Source organism: Lagopus leucura, unplaced genomic scaffold (assembly GCF_019238085.1).
Source record: "Lagopus leucura isolate 7727_CA_CO unplaced genomic scaffold, USGS_WTPT01 Super-Scaffold_100012, whole genome shotgun sequence".
Lineage (NCBI taxonomy): Eukaryota > Metazoa > Chordata > Aves > Galliformes > Phasianidae > Lagopus > Lagopus leucura.
Genome location: NW_024962267.1, coordinates 17,293,704 through 17,309,115, shown reverse-complemented (window position 1 = coordinate 17,309,115; position 15,412 = coordinate 17,293,704). Strand labels below are relative to the sequence as shown.

At 43.9% G+C, this 15,412-nt stretch overlaps 2 protein-coding genes and 1 long non-coding RNA gene across 3 annotated transcripts in view; 1 reads left to right on the top strand and 2 right to left on the bottom strand.

Moving 5' to 3' along the window:
- Positions 1-71: 71 nt before the first annotated feature.
- On the bottom strand, positions 72-4,286 carry LOC122182068. Its single transcript, XR_006179694.1, has 6 exons — positions 4,186-4,286; positions 3,113-3,237; positions 2,648-2,752; positions 2,019-2,219; positions 950-1,130; positions 72-423 (listed from the first exon to the last, which is right to left on the bottom strand). It is a non-coding gene; the product is annotated as an uncharacterized LOC122182068 (long non-coding RNA).
- Positions 4,287-4,350: 64 nt separating this feature from the next.
- On the top strand, positions 4,351-8,489 carry LOC122182067 (baculoviral IAP repeat-containing protein 5.1-like). The gene is made up of 4 exons (XM_042875083.1): positions 4,351-4,418; positions 5,255-5,364; positions 5,821-5,935; positions 8,341-8,489. Exons 2-4 carry the CDS (start codon positions 5,255-5,257, stop codon positions 8,344-8,346), a joined length of 231 nt encoding a protein of 76 aa, XP_042731017.1. The 5' UTR covers positions 4,351-4,418; the 3' UTR covers positions 8,347-8,489.
- Positions 8,490-9,418: 929 nt separating this feature from the next.
- The window catches only part of CPS1 (carbamoyl-phosphate synthase 1), a 234,065-nt gene continuing 228,071 nt past the window's right edge, over positions 9,419-15,412 (bottom strand). Inside the window, exons 49-50 of the transcript XR_006179623.1 lie at positions 10,218-10,358; positions 9,419-9,540 (exon numbers count right to left, since the gene is read on the bottom strand). The gene's annotated coding sequence lies outside the window, so the exon portion shown is untranslated. The remainder of the gene's footprint in view (positions 9,541-10,217; positions 10,359-15,412) is intronic.

The window sequence follows — 15,412 nt, the reverse complement described above, 5'->3', positions numbered from 1 at the left end:
AGGAACGAAGGAACGAAGGAACGAAGGAACGAAGGAACGAAGGAACGTGATCGCCCAGTTATGTGCAGAAATATGGTTATGGAATAGGAAATAGTGCAACATTCCATGTCCCCTCATGTGTTACTGTACATTGACACTTTATTATTGATTCCTGTTGAATTGTCCAATTTCTGGAATAGGAACACAATTATATATACATAGTCCCATTCCCAGACTCACTCAATGAGACACATGGACAACATGCTGCATGATATGGTTGAGTGCTTATGGTGACACACAATTGTACTGGATCATCCTGCACATGGTTTCCAACATTGTGACTCCATGATTCCACCATTCTGTGATTCATACTGTCACTTTAAGTGGTTCATTATCTTCTCCTCACATTGTCCAAGTCACAGGGAAGTTTACTCCAGATGTCACCTGTCACATCATAAACAACATCGTGAACAACATAATACATAGATTTGGCACTTGTACCAGCTGCCCTAGACTGTAATGTACATTAGAAATGTTGTAACAGAAAACACTGAAAATAAAAAAGTTGCCCTGACCTAACATTTCATTTTTGTTTACTCAAAAGAAAAAGGTTTTGAATTTAATACTGCAGAAGCTACCATTCAAAACCACTAGAACCCCAACTTGCACACAGTATCTAAAAAAATAGAAACAACTACACATCCCAACTAAGACTGTACATGAACAGTCAGCACTATACAGCAGCTGACAGGACCCCTAAATTTCCTATATATTTATATATTTATTTATATTTATATGTATATATATATATATAAAAATATACAGGAAATAAGTGTATATGCATACATATGCACAGACACAGAAAAATATATATGTATATAATCATATATGCAGTATTGCTTCAATTAGGCCAGCTCTTATTTCCAAGAAAGCTTCTAGTAAATTCACAACTTTCAAATATTTATCTCACCTTCAGGAAGAACACGGTGAAGGCCACTCAAATCAAATTCGTCATCTCTACTTGTAATGACTTCTGCTGAGAAAAATGTCTTCAAAACGCTAAGTAGTACGCAACAATCCCAGTTGTCAGTGACTCTGCCAACATACTTACCTTCCCTGGTCATGTAGCAAAAAGCATTGTATGGCACCTCCTAGAGAAAAAAAAAAACTAAAAAACATTCAGCCACAACCTGTAACTTAACCCGACAGCCACGTTACTATTGCTATCATCTAATTTAAAGTCAACCAGCGTTCTCTAAAAACCTTAACAAACCACTATTTACAACTGATGGTTCCCTCTTATAGCATAGATCTCCTGGTCTGCGACTACTTCAGTACTTAGTCTGATCTCTATACTTAATATTTCACTATTTATACTACACTTGAGCTACTTTCCTCTTATGCAACACCACTTATTCTTTAGAACAATAATACAGCAAAAAAAAAAAAAAGCTACACTGTCACAAAGCAACCTCACACATCATCTGCGCAACACCTATGAAGCTTACATTGGCTTTGTTTGCTATTGAAAACATTTCAGCCAAGTATTACGCCTCGTTTAAAACAACTGTGCTATGAAAGATAAATAACGGCAAATATTTTCCAATCAAATAAGCTGATGCACAGAAATCCAATCCAGAAAACCCAGCTTTCCGAGCCTTGATAAAAACAGCCAGCACCGGGAAGGGCATTTATGTAATAACGCTACAAATTCCATTGGCCCTCACGATTCAACAGAGCAACCGCTTAAAGCCCGTGCGACAACAACACTGCAGATTTGCAATGGCAAATAGCGTGCTTTTCAATTCATTTCTTTTCAAGACACCTTTTATCAAAGCCACGCTAAGAAGCCACCGCTGAAGTAGGAGACGAGCAGAAAACAAAAAACGCTTCCTTTTCTGCTACCGGTAATCAAAAGCAGTTTGAGCACAGTACAGAACAACTATTTAACTTGCAACCTTTTTTCCCCAGAGCTAACTTAGGTGGTCACCATCTTCCTTAACCCCTTCGCAAAGTAAGGCCGCCGCCGCATTACTAACCGGTTTTTTGCAGCTATTTTAAAAATTAGGGTCAGGTACGTGATCCATCAGATGTGAACGAAGTCTGTTTGCCCGTAAACCCTTCGGCGCTTCGTTTGTCATCTTCACTCCGTTCTGAAGAACGGATGCCGGAAACGTGGCAGACGGGTAGCTGGTGAGCCAGATACTGAAATCCCGATGTGCTGCCTCTGGGTTAAGCTCCTGCAATAAACACATATGAAAACAATTGGAGTAAGCGACAGACCAACACACATCTCCTCTGTTATTATTTATGCAACTTTTTTTCAGGAAATTGGAAACTATTCCAGTTAGATGTAGGAATTTCTTAAAGTCTCACAAGCAACGATAATGCAATTCAAGCTTAAGACAATTCTCATTTCCCTGGATGCTGGAGCGCTTTTATTCCTGGCTGCGGAATACCAAACAAATTTTTGCTCTTTGTGTAACACGTGAACGAAAACAAGGTGCCCCGTCTACACCTCAACGGCAACGGCATGTGTACTTAGCATATTTACTGTCGTATATCTCTTCTCACAAAACCTACAATGATAATACCTACTGATCAAAAATGCATTAAGAACTCTAGCAAATGGTAAGCAAGAACTGTACTCTGATAATTTTTTGCAAACCTGCAGCAACCTCCATGCTCCTTCCTTCGCTGCCGCTCAACGGCTAAGAACGCTGGTGGTCGCAGGCGAGCGGTGGAAGAAATCTATCTCCAGGAAACCTAGGAGCTTTAGAAATAACAACCCTCTTTTACAGAAGTGCTGATTTCAACTGCTAGGATTTTTTGCTAGTTTGTTTGTTTGTTTTTAATACCATCATAATCAAAGCAAGTAAGAATGCACGTAACTAACTTTAAAGTGCAAACACCACCCACGATCTTAAGATGCTGTGTTACTACTCTATCTGACAGTTAATGTTTCCCGTTAAGGAGAACCACGAGACCCCTTTCAACGTGTTCTGAGACAAAATGGTTTTCTGAGCTTGCTTTAGCATTTCAATTTCTACTCAATTAGCTGTTTATACAAACACGCGAATGCACACGGAAACGCATCGCCTACCTTAAAAAAAACCGGGACATATTACAATACCTGATCGTCAGCAAACTTAACGAGTGCTGCCATAGGGTCGGCTCCTGGGAAAAGAATAAATACCGGTACTCGACAAACTGATAGCCCAGGTGGTGAATGATGAATTTCTGCACCGTTGGCATTACCTAAATAAAGAAACAAAGAAATCTGAATGTCCTGTTGTTTTGCAAGTGTTACTACGCCACTTCAAACAGTTTACTATAAGCCACAAGGAGAGTATTGCTACACCAACAACAAAGCACCGATTGAGTCCTAGAAAAATAACTTAACCTGTATGAAGTGACACCAAAATAATCTTGTAATAAAGATGTGCCCTGCAGCGGCTGAAATAACTGACCTTCGATATCATTTCCGCCCCGCATCTGAACAGAGTAACGTATGGATGCAAGGACATGGAAGCCCGCCCGCGTGCGTATTATTTGTACTGCGAAAAACATTTTACTTTTTAAATACTTTCATTGCAGTTGTTTCAAAAGACGTAGTACCCAGCTTTGGCAAACTGCAGCACAAAATGATATCCTTTACTTTTTTGGTCTTTTTAATTTATTTTTTTTTCACTTGATTTTATTTTTATCCTTTACTTTACTATTGTAAAATAAGCACAATACCACGCATAACAAACATTCCTTAAGAAAACCATTTAAAACTTAATCAATTGTAAACATCTACAGGTACATTTCTTCTATAAGCCATCATTTGCTTTCTTTCTCTTGACTAATATACCTTACAACACACTGAATATTACATGATTACTAACTCGTTGTTACAAAAACCTAACAACATCAGCAAACAACACAAGATTTTAACCCATTAACTTGAAATTCAAATAATCCCAAACACTTCAAAAACACCAGTACTGGTTCAACCCCTTTTATTGCAACCTGTATGCTTTCAAGACCTTCTTTATGAAAGCTACACAAAACTGTTACATTTCTAAAAGCTTTTCACAAACATTTTCAACAAAACAGCTATAAATGCAATGTAATAATAAATACACTCATACATAAAAAAACACATTTCTTTCACTTTATAAAAACACAGTAAGAAAAAACAAATAAATAATGATTACATACCTAAAACAAATGCAGACTTGTTTCCCACTCTTCACGCTCCTGCTCTCACCCATCTGTTCTCGCTTATTTTAAAGCAGCCCTGCTTCACAGGTGTAGTGCATCACCAATTAGGAAAACACCTTAAATTGGAAACCTGGGAGGACAGGAGCTCTGACTTACGCTCCCTACTACCTGCACTACTGGAGACGCTTCTGAAGGACCTCCTTTCAGCTTCACAACTTCAGAAACACAAGGTTACATATTTAGTTTGCTCATCTACCTTCAATTTTTTGTATTCTGAACTTATGGTTACTTTGTGTATTATGCTACATCTCTACTAGCAGATTCTTTTTTTGCAGATAAGTGGAGAAGACTATTTGACTACATACAGCAAGAAGGATGAAAAAGTGATATGATTACTACTTGAATCTAATATCAAAACTTAAAATCATCTTAGGTTTAACAAACTTAATGCTTACGTCCTTGCAGACTTCAACTTGAGAACTAAAAACAGGAGACCTCGCTTCTGTTTTGGCAAACGTATTGAAAAACTAGGTTAAATCTCATCTAAGCTATGCTAAAATGATTCTCTAAGAGGTGAATCTTGATAGCTAAAACAAACTTGTTTTTCAGTTTTTTTTTTTTACTAGATGCCATTCTAAATTGGCAGGAAACTGTAGCTCTCGACTCACACGGCTTATATGTAAGATTTTTCTGTAGCCGTGGCCTTGAGCAATATTTTTTTTTCCAGGAGAAAAAATAAATATTCTTAACTACAGCAGATTCCATACACAGATACTGGAATGCTTCTACAGGTGCCCTAGCTAATCTCCGAATAGCAAAAGTACTCAGATAGCCTGCCAATGAAACACCTACAAAGACATCTGCTCCCTGGACCTGATTGTTCCTTGTTCTTTTACTAATTGACCTGCCTGCTTGCAGCTCTTGCTCTTAAAGCTCCTTGTTTAGCTGGATCTGTGTAGATACATACCGTGGGGAAAGACGTTACCAGAAGTTCTCTGCGACGGTTCAATGGGAGCGCGAGCTGCGTGTTGAGTCAAGTTCTGAACTTCTGAACTGTCTCTCGCAGATGGCGAAGGCGGGCTTTATCTGCTGCCGAAGCGCGAATGAACAGGATGTGGCAAAAAGTTTCTTTGGCTTGATAGAACTGGAGGTCTGGGAACCTAATGATGACCCACGGTAAGCGCTGGCTTAACCATGTTCTTTAAATATTTCTGTAAATCTCCTTAACAATGCCCCCTAATTTATTACAAAACTAATAAATTTTCTAGCATTTCCCTAAACTGAAGCCTACCGAATGTTTATCCTATCTGATAACTTGACACACGTGCTAATTATACTCCATATGATTTTTCATTTCTCCTTTTCCATCCAAAGAGAACGTTTTTGATTTGGCAAGCAGAAAAAGATTTCTATCAGTGCTGTGAAGTCAGTCTAGATCTTGTCTTGTGCTGTGTCTCACTCATGGTTCACGCAACTGGTTTTTACCTAACATTGGCTGAAATATATTTCAGATGTTATCTGCAAAATGCCTCCTGTGCCCGTAGAAAGAAATACTGAAGAAACCTGTCCGCTTATTATGCATCCAATTTTCCTGGTTTTAATACCCGTTCTTGTTCTGGGCTCACGCTGCAGGGAGAAAGACGCCAAACATCGTAGCTGTAGATTTTTATCTCTTACTATGCCGTTTGATGATCTGACAACGGATGAGAACTACATGCTGGAGATGACGCGGCTAAGAACCTTCCTGGTAAGTGTTAACTAAGTAATCTTAAATGCGAAACTGAACTATTTAAAAACAAAGAAACAACAACAACAAAAACCCCACTACTCTTTTTTTTCTTAAGAGGGTTGAACACTAGCGAAGGAATGATGGTGTAATGCCAGAATAGGATTAACTTAGATTTGATAGTTAAAATGCCTTATTTACTAAGTAACCTGTGTCTCTAGCTCTTTCAAGCCTAGTTTACTGTCTAGCTTCTGGAAGAAAACTTAATTTCGTTCCGATTGTTCACCCAACAACCCATTGCAGTAGAAAAATGAACTTGGGTGTGTGATAGTAATTCCCGGAAACTACAATTAGCAGCTCTATCTTAGAGAGAAGACACCTGACAAAATAAGACTTGGTCGGACTGCTGCTTTTTGTCTCTAACTTCATAGAGAATCGCTGTCTAATTAGGCTGTCAGGCTTTAAAGCGTCTTTCGAATGAGTCACGGTTCTCGCGTTCTGATCGTCCCTATGGTATTTGTGCGGGCTGTGCTGTCGATGTATACCGAAGCACACTTATCTGAGCTTCCTTAGTTAATGGCCTTTGATATGCCATCTCTTAATTCTATGGATAATAACAGAGAAAGAAGAGAGGCGAACTCTCTGATGAGGCACGCTTAATAATTGTGCCCCTTATTTGTCATCTGAGCTCTTTGTGGCTTTGCGCAATAGATCTTTATCTTGCTTGTAAGGTCTCATATTGAAAGTATATCTGGAAGCTGTCAAGATTACATCAAGAATAAATAGCGCTCAAATAGGTAAAAATAGCAGCTGTCCGCTTTATTGGAAGCGGTCCGATACCTCAGAAGCTGGGCTGACTGTATGAAGTTATTACCTAAACATACCTAAACTAAAACTAAATTGAAGACTCGCTCCCCGATGCTATTTAAAACATAGCTAAACAACGGGCTCGCAACTTACAAGTTTGCTAAATATATTTAAAAATAAAAGTTGCTGAACTGAACCCCGCTGGTGAGGCTGGTGGAAGAGTTTCTGAATCAGATGGTGATGCCTACGAATCACCTGATGGACTCCTGTGCACCATTCAGACAATGGTAGCGCTCGTAAAAAGCATACTTCTAAGCTAAGATTAGTAGCGGATAAATGACCTCTTGAGGATCTAAGTTCTGCACCCCTCTAAATTGGACAGTTAAGTTACTCATCTGAAAATCTCAATCTTTTGCTTTGCTTCAAGTGCAAAAGTGGCAGAAGCGTAATATGCCTTTGAAGAAGAAGTTGCTGTGACTAGGAAGCATCTCTTAGATAACTTAGTCTCCAAACATCGATATACCCCACGGGCACCGGCACCCGTCGCAGCCGATCAGACTTGCCAACCTTCTGAAAGCTCATAGGATGAGTCCAGAAGTTGAATATGACTCTGACTTTTTTTTCTATTTATACGGTAAAAATATTTTTATTCTGGTACAAATGCTAATATTAAGCTGAATGGCAGTTGGAGGAAGTGCAGAGGATTTCTTAATAGGCTTTCTAGAGCAGAAGTAGTAACTGACCTACTTCTCTCTTACGCAAAATGCTTTGTCACGGCTAGGCATGAGCTAATACTAGACCTGATTACCTGTGAATGTACGATAAATATGTGAGCAAATACTTTTATCTTGCTTTTCCTGGGCTGACTTTTGAATAAAGATGACTAATGGCGAGTATCTGTTGCGATCTACGCCTTATTTGAGCCTACGAGCCAGACGCTCGCACTGGTCCTGAATCAAAACACTCTCAGTAAAACAAAATGGATCTGAGTGGCTACAGTAATTGCTACTTAACAGTCTACGCTACTGTTAAATTATCTTCCCACAGCGGTCTAATTGACCTTGGATAGCGACGTTGAAAACTTACGCAAGCCAAGTTGTCAGACATAATAAAAAGGGAAGTCACTATGCTCCTAAGATGAACTTCAGCTGGAAAAGCTCAGGAGATTTGTGTGAAAGCGCAGGAGATTTGTGTGAATGCAGTGAAATGTTTAAGGCCTATCCTTCCATGTTATGCTTTTCTGGGAGGAGATGTGGCAGGTCTAGACTAACCAAAGGTATAGTCTGTGTCCTATCCTTACATACATAAAAGCTAGAGTAAAGATGGAGGAGAGGGTACGTTTGGAACGATGGCATTTATCTGACCGTGACTTTTACCTGGTGAACAGACTACCTCAGGGTGAGCTTTCAGAGTCTTACCACTTCTGCTACTCTCCCCCATCTTGTTGTGAACGAAGCAAGCGCCTGCATAGTGCTTAGCTGCCTGCTGGGGCTAAACCGCAGCCTCTCAGTTGCAATGCATACTTGAAAATGCTTTTTGTTTCTAAAATAATTTGTTTCTAAAAATAAAATAAAATATATTTTTTGAATAAGGCAGTAGCCTTGTACTTACCTTGTCAGGTCTGACACAGCGAATGCAGAGCATCCTTTGGAATTCACCCAACTTGTCTCGCCTCTCTGCCGGAAAATCCTTGTGATGAGGATCCTAAAAACATATGTATTTCAGTTGTATCTAAAGCATATCCACGTGTAATTGTCTAACAATTGTTCTGCACTGAGAAAATAGTTCTGATTATAGACATTAACACGTTTAAGCATTACGCTTCCTCGCTGTAATTACCCTTGAGCTTAGTTTCACAAATGAATTAATGTGCTGATCGCTTGGACTAATAGAACCAGCAAAAGGGTGATGAATTGCTTCCAAATCAGATAAAATCAAGCGTGACATCATTTAATTAATTTCGAGGCTGGCGGGGAGGAGGAAGGGGGTCAGTGTGATGCTGGAAAGTAGCGTATTTCTCCCCTAGAGATTTATTTGGAGACAGAAAAAGGCAAACAGGAGGATGGGGAAGGGGAAGATGCACACCAGGTGAGAACGGTGCTGACATTTCTAGATGTGAGCATGCAGCAATGCGTAGCCAACACGTGCTGCCCACCCCACTCTGAGGTTGAGTTGATCTCCATACTCCAGGGTCCGTACATAATCCCTTCCCTCAGCCTCCCTGGGGTCACCGCTTCTCTGCCCTTCGCTGTGTTCCCACGCAGGGACAAGGCTTCAGTGGGGAAGGAGCCAGTACCCCCAGTTACCTCCCTTGGCTTCTCCCTGCGCTACCGCCGGATTCCCAGTCATTTTTATTTGAAGGGGACAAAAGGGATTGATGGAGAGGACGCAGTGAGACTCTGGACCGCTGCTGCTACGGACAGGCTCTCTCAAATTAGAGCCTCCCCTGGGAAGGCTGCTCACCTGTAACGCCGCACTGGAACCTGTACCAGTCAGGGGTCAGGCACAGCTCTGTCCTTGTAGCCCTCCGCAGGCATTCATCACCAATTTCAGGCTTTGCCTCATGCAGAAATCCTGTACAAAGAGCCACTGAGAGAGAAGGCCGTATAAACCAAAGCTCCCTGTGACAGCTCACACTCGGAGCTGACTTCTGCAAAGTGAATGCAGCCCAGCTTTTTATACACACACTTGCCTGGAGCCGAAGGGACAGTCATCTCTTCTGAGCGTACACTGTGGCAGTCACTGCAGCAGAAAGGAGCTCTGCTATTGGCAGCGGAACAGTCTGAACCCAGGTCTGTGTCACGCAGGGACTCGCACACCTAAAAGATTTGCCTCTACTTCAGTCTCCAGCAGTAGAAGCAGGAAGGAAATAACTTCGAATCATAGAATGGCCTGCGTTGAAAAGGACCGCAAAGATCATTTAGTTTCAACCCCCTGCTATGTGCAGGGTCGCCAAGCACCAGACCAGGCTGCCCGGAGCCACGTCCAGCCTCGCCTTGAATGCCTCCAGGGACGGGGCATCCGCAACCTCCTTGGGAAACCTGTTCCAGTGCCTCACCACCCTCTGCGTGAAAAACTTCCTCCTGATATCCAAGCTAAACCTCCCCTGTCTCGGTTTGAAACCGTTCCCTCTTGTCCTATCACTATCCACCCAAAATGCTCAGGTGTGGAAAGCCTTATGAAATGCTCGCAGAGAAGGGGCCCCCCTGAGCGCCTCGCGGGGCTCTTTGGCAGCACGAGAATGTCACGGCGTTCTGGAAGTGCAAGAAAGGGATTTGCTTTTACACCGTGACATTTGCCAAACAATTAAGGTGAAGAGCAACACACTATAATCACTTTTAGTATTAAATACACGCTGTAAAAATAAATGTTTAAAAGGCATCCTTTGCTTTTTTTTTTTTTTTTTATGAGCACAGGACATGTTGTTTTGCACATCGGTATAAGGAACCCTTGCAGCTAGGATCATAAGATTCAATTCTAATTGTGTAATTATTACCAGGGTCTTGCTTCTTCTCCCATTATGCATTAAGTGGAGAGATCCAGAAACAAAAGGATCTGAGCTTTCCCAGCTTAACGGTTGTTTGCAGGATTTGTAGTGCAGGTTTCTTATTTTTCTTCCATCGCAGCTTAGCGTTGCCTGAGAAATTAAAACAGATAAATAAAATGGCATTACGCACCCACTGCTCAACTGAAAGGAGTGAGGACTTTGGAGGCCCCGGTCGATCCTGACTGCAAACCAAGCCATCACCTAATTCCCCACCAAAACTAGCTCCCCGAGGCAGAAACCTATAGCAGTAACTGGATTTAGCATCACCACCCTTTGAGGTCAATGCAACACCTTTACAGCTGTACAACACGCTGGCCCAATCATAAAAGACACACATGGCTTGCCCCTGGCCTCTGAACTCAAAGCGTATGGAAGGATGCTTGACCTAGGGCGCTAGTCCATTCGGACCTGTGGTCATGTCCTAACCCAGCTCCTTACAACAGGTATTTCTATACGAGGGGCTGCCTTAGCAACTCTAAGAGGAGATGTCCCTGGAAGACGATTTTCACCTATAGGGATGCCGTCATCTGAATGCAAAGCCCTCGCCTTGCGCGTGTTACCAACAGGGTTTGCATTTCTGCCTGCGGTACGTTAATATTCATGTATTTGCCTGCTGCCAGCCTTGGGAGCAAGCGGTGTCCTCTAACTGCAATTTCAGCCTGGTCAAGGTAACTGACCTCTTTCATTAAGTGCTCTCCAAATTTCCAATCTGTCCACGAACGTAAAAAAACTGCACTAATTACAGGCCTGTCAGGAGGCCAAAAGTGCAGAGGGGAGATAAGGGGGCTTTGTGGGCATTATTTAAAGGCACAGCACAACACCAGCAAGGTTTTGGGCTTGCGCTTCACGCCCTGTCCTGCTCTCTGCTATCCAGGCAGAGTCATTTAAAAACAGAGCCCTAAATTTGATAGTGGCTGCAGTAGGGGGCAGTGCCTCTGCCTCCTGTGGGCACAGGCGAGCCCCACGTGTATGATGTAGTAACGCACCAAACGATGTGCGTGCATCACAAATAGTGTATAAAACATAATGGCTTATTGATACAACACGTGTCACTGGACAAGCGATATGAGCTTTTTCCCTTCTATACCCTTTTTAATAAGCACATTTTGAAATTCACTGACCTTTTTTCCTTTTTCTTTTCTCTTTCCTAAGTTCCCTGGCTTTATGCAGAAAGACCCCATCAGTGTGAAGTGGAATGTAATGCGGTTTATTACCGCTAACAAGAGAATGGCCCATAACTCTAAAGAGACAAAGCCTCAAGTGAGCTATGAAGGTCATTTTCTAGCATCCAGAAAAGAAATGAAATACTGACAGTGCCACGCTTCCCATTTTGGAGACAATGTGGGCCGCTTTTAGCTCCCTCGTAATACAGGGTAAAAGTGAAGATTTTTCTTCTTTCAGACCAAATTTCAGATGGTCAGTCCTCCCTGCCTCAGAGGAAATGAAGATGGGTATCCATCTGCATTTCCCAGCATTACTTAAAGCCCTCTGGATGTGCTGGTTGGCACGTTCACGTCTTTGGGAGACACAAAGCCCAGCCTGCACATGCAGCCACTGCCTCCCCCCTGCGCCCAGACACCTCAGCGGGTGAAGGCTCACACGGCAGACTCTCAGACTCAATGAGTACACGGTTACCACTACGACTGTATAAAACACCGATGATTGAGAAGCTCATGGTCTTCTCTGGGGTAAGCAGAGAGCGGCCACGTAAACCCACTGGCAGCCGTGTTAGGCTTGATGTGAAAAGCACGCAGCAAACAAATGCAGAAATGCACAGTGGTGTCCCTGGGCTGACTGTAAGTAAGCAGTGAGCTCTGCTTGCAAGCACATGGGAGCCCGCAGGGAATCGGCACTGAACATACTACATATTCACAGCTGAATAACTCTTCCAGGCTCTGATCTCGCTGCTAACAGACAAGGAAATATACATCCTTCTGAGGCACAAAGCTGGTAAATGGCCTTAACCCCGCTTAAGTAAACACCTGGACTGATGCAGACGGGTAAAGGATGCGACCCCACCTGTTTCCTTGGGATACCACCCAAAGGGCTGGACACCCATGTCTTATTACTAACTAGTACATCACTAACTGACGAACGAGCAGCAGCTTTGCCGCTGACTGCAATTTGTCTTTCCTACTCGAGGTGCCAAATGTCATCCTAGCAATGCATAAGCAACAACACCCAGGCACAGCCTCGAGATTGATACTTAATGATGCACAGAAGATGGTGCTGTTTGTGAACCCTGGCCCTGAACTCTGAGACCTTCTTCCAAGACAAACTCGGCACGTTCTCATCAGCACTATTTCATCCCATTAGTTGTAAAGAATAATTTCTTTTTTATCCCCACGGGAGGGGAAGAGATGATCACACCGCTCAGCTGAAGCCAAGAAAGTCATTTAGAAAGAACAGGTCCTTGCATCACATGGTCAGAACAAGACCACTAATGCATGAGTGCTAACGTCATCAGAAGCCTAAGCAAGGTAAACAAACCCTAAAAGGACAGAACGGAACTGCTCTGGATCAGCATTTTGATGCTCTCCTGGAAGACCTGACTCACTGAATCTGAGTTTTAAACTAATTCTCCTGGCGGAAGGCAGGACCCAGCTGCAGCCTCGGAGTAACAATCCATAGTGTCATGTCCTGCCGATCCAGAGCTGCACCGTGCTCAGCCTGGACTGGGCTGAAAAGCGCCTACAGTTCTCTAGAGCAGGAGTAAATGCGAGAGAAACCACTTCGATTTTCTAAATAAGCAACAATGCTGCTGAGCGAAAAAAGTCATTTTGTCCCCGGTGTATCCAAACCCATCCTCCTTTCAAAAAGCACTGCCTCTCCCTAGGAGCTACCTGGGATTTCCCTCTCTTCTGCAAGTGTAGGCTGAGATCTAATTTAGCAGCAATATAATACAGGAAAAAAAAAAAGAAAAAAAAAAAGCAAAAAAAAAAGCATTAACTTCCTACAAAATGTTGCTCATTATGGATCCTAGCCTGCCAACACTATGAGACAGGCGTGGGAAATATTTCCAGTACACAATAACACTGCTAACTTACTGACTTGTCAAAGCTGGGCACGTTGTATACTTGCTTTTAGACACTGATAGGCAGTGATTTTCATACTTACTCTGTACTTGCACTTCTATCCGCCCGCAGTAAAGTTCCTACAGGTATTGACCCAGTATCGCAAATTGGTCAGAATTGGGAACTACCCTGCTAAGCACTGAAACTGGTATGTTCCTCTGTTCGTGACAGCTCTTTGGCACGTCCCCTTAGCGCAGAAGAAGCCAAACAGATCCAGAGAGCATTTATATTTGCGTTTGTGTACGCTTATGCTGTTTGCAGAGCAAAGCAATTAAGCACCGTGCCTTTGCCACTGACCACCCTGACGGCACAGATGAAACAGAACAGCACGTACCTGAGCTGTGTCTCGCCGGCCCTGTGTGACGCAGCTCCCAGCTGCAACCCTCCAGCAGGGCACAATGCCAGCTCTGGTAGTGGCACAGGGCACCGGAGCGGGACCTGTGCCCCAGGATCCTGCACCAGCCTCCGAGGTGCTGGGATGCGCAGCTCCAGGCCTGCTGGTGCTGGATGAGGTGGCGGTGCAGAGTGCGCCAGAGCACGGGAGCTCACGTTGGGACTCCGGTGACCTGAGAGCGGTGCCCCAATGCTGTAAGTTGCCTTTCTTTACTAACGTGTGGCGCTTCCCTGATTATTATTACCGTTCTGAACCACCCAGATCTGTCAATCTAATGGAGATATATGGACAGTAAAAACATGCACCGGAAAACTACTGGCAGGTTGTGCAAAATACCAGATTTAATCAGCTGATAAATTATTCACTCCAATTGAGAGTAAAACATACTATTTGAGCCTGTTTATGGATGTCTGATTTGTGCTAGTGATTTCCCATCGCTTTATTATGTTTGCTAACACATTATGAAATACACACTGCTATGCAGTTTCCAAGGGTTTCTGCAAAGAGCTAAGCTGCCAGCACAACAGGAATTTCATTCGAGGGAAGCCCTTATGCTGCCAGGACCCCGAGGGTCCTGCGCTGCACTCCTGCCAGGCACGACTGCGGCTGTAACAAAGCACAGGCATGGGGCTGGGCTGGCTGCAGCCAGCTCTCGGGGGAGTTGCTGGTGACTGCACAGGGGACTCAGCAGACACTGCATCATTCTGGTCAGCGTCACCAAAACAGCAGCAAACACGGGCAGCACAATGAAGAAAATCCCTGGCTCCATCATTGTAACCCACAGTATGCCAGGCCCACGGCCTGTCTTGAAGAAAGACTTGCGCTTCAACATGCCCCAGATCTGCATTTTGAGGGGGTTCTGGTGTTGCTTCAAAGGTATGCAGCAATACACATCCCATCTGCTGAGCTACAGGTGCTCCGCCCTGGGCAGCAATGCATTTCCGGAAAAGACCAGGCAGGGAAGAAGCCAGAACCTAAACAGAGCTGGATGGCACTGGCCAGCCGGCCAGGTTTGGTACCAAACCCATCCTGGTGCACGATCCCAAAGAGCACTGAGTAAGCAGCCTCGACAGCCATCCTAATAAACCACGTTTAAACATCCAGCACTGCTGCGGGGTCCCCTGTCACGTGCCTATCCCTTCCCTGGTCTCCCTCCCCACCGTGCAGAGGTCCTGGCTCCAGTCCATCTCCTTTCTCTGCTGGAGGCAATCTCCTCCCTGTGCAGGGCAGGCTTCACCCATTTCTATTTCTGCCAGGAAAGACACCCAGCTGAGCTGTAACCGTGTAATGCCAATGAAAAGCCGCACGCAAGAACGGGCTGAGAGCTGGAGAGGCAAGGCAGGGAAGTCTCCAACACTGAGGCTAGCTGGAGGCACCAGCGCCCTTTTGGACCCTCAGCAAGACGTGCTCACACACACATTATATCTACCAGGAACAAACCTGCTGAAGGTGAGAGATAAATCAGCTGCTGCAAGACAGGCAGACAAAAGCCCAGGTGCAGCCCTGCAGCAACCTGCTGGGGAACAGCGTCCCTGCACCACTTTCAGCCCTGGATGCCTTGGGGTGCCCAAAACCCGCCGTGCTCCCCTCTCCACAGGTCCAAGCCCCTCTCCCGGTATCATGCTAATGCCATAAAGGAGGTGGACGGAGCAGGGAAGGCAGGGAGAACCTTTTGT

What these genes read in the sequence shown, in the direction of transcription:
- LOC122182067 (XM_042875083.1), top strand. Translation starts at nt 5,255, where the DNA reads ATGGCGAAGGCGGGCTTTATCTGCTGCCGAAGCGCGAATGAACAGGAT. An exon ending in GAACCTAATGATGACCCACG is followed by an intron (nt 5,365 to 5,820) that starts GTAAGCGCTGGC and finishes CTCACGCTGCAG; the next exon opens with GGAGAAAGACGCCAAACATC.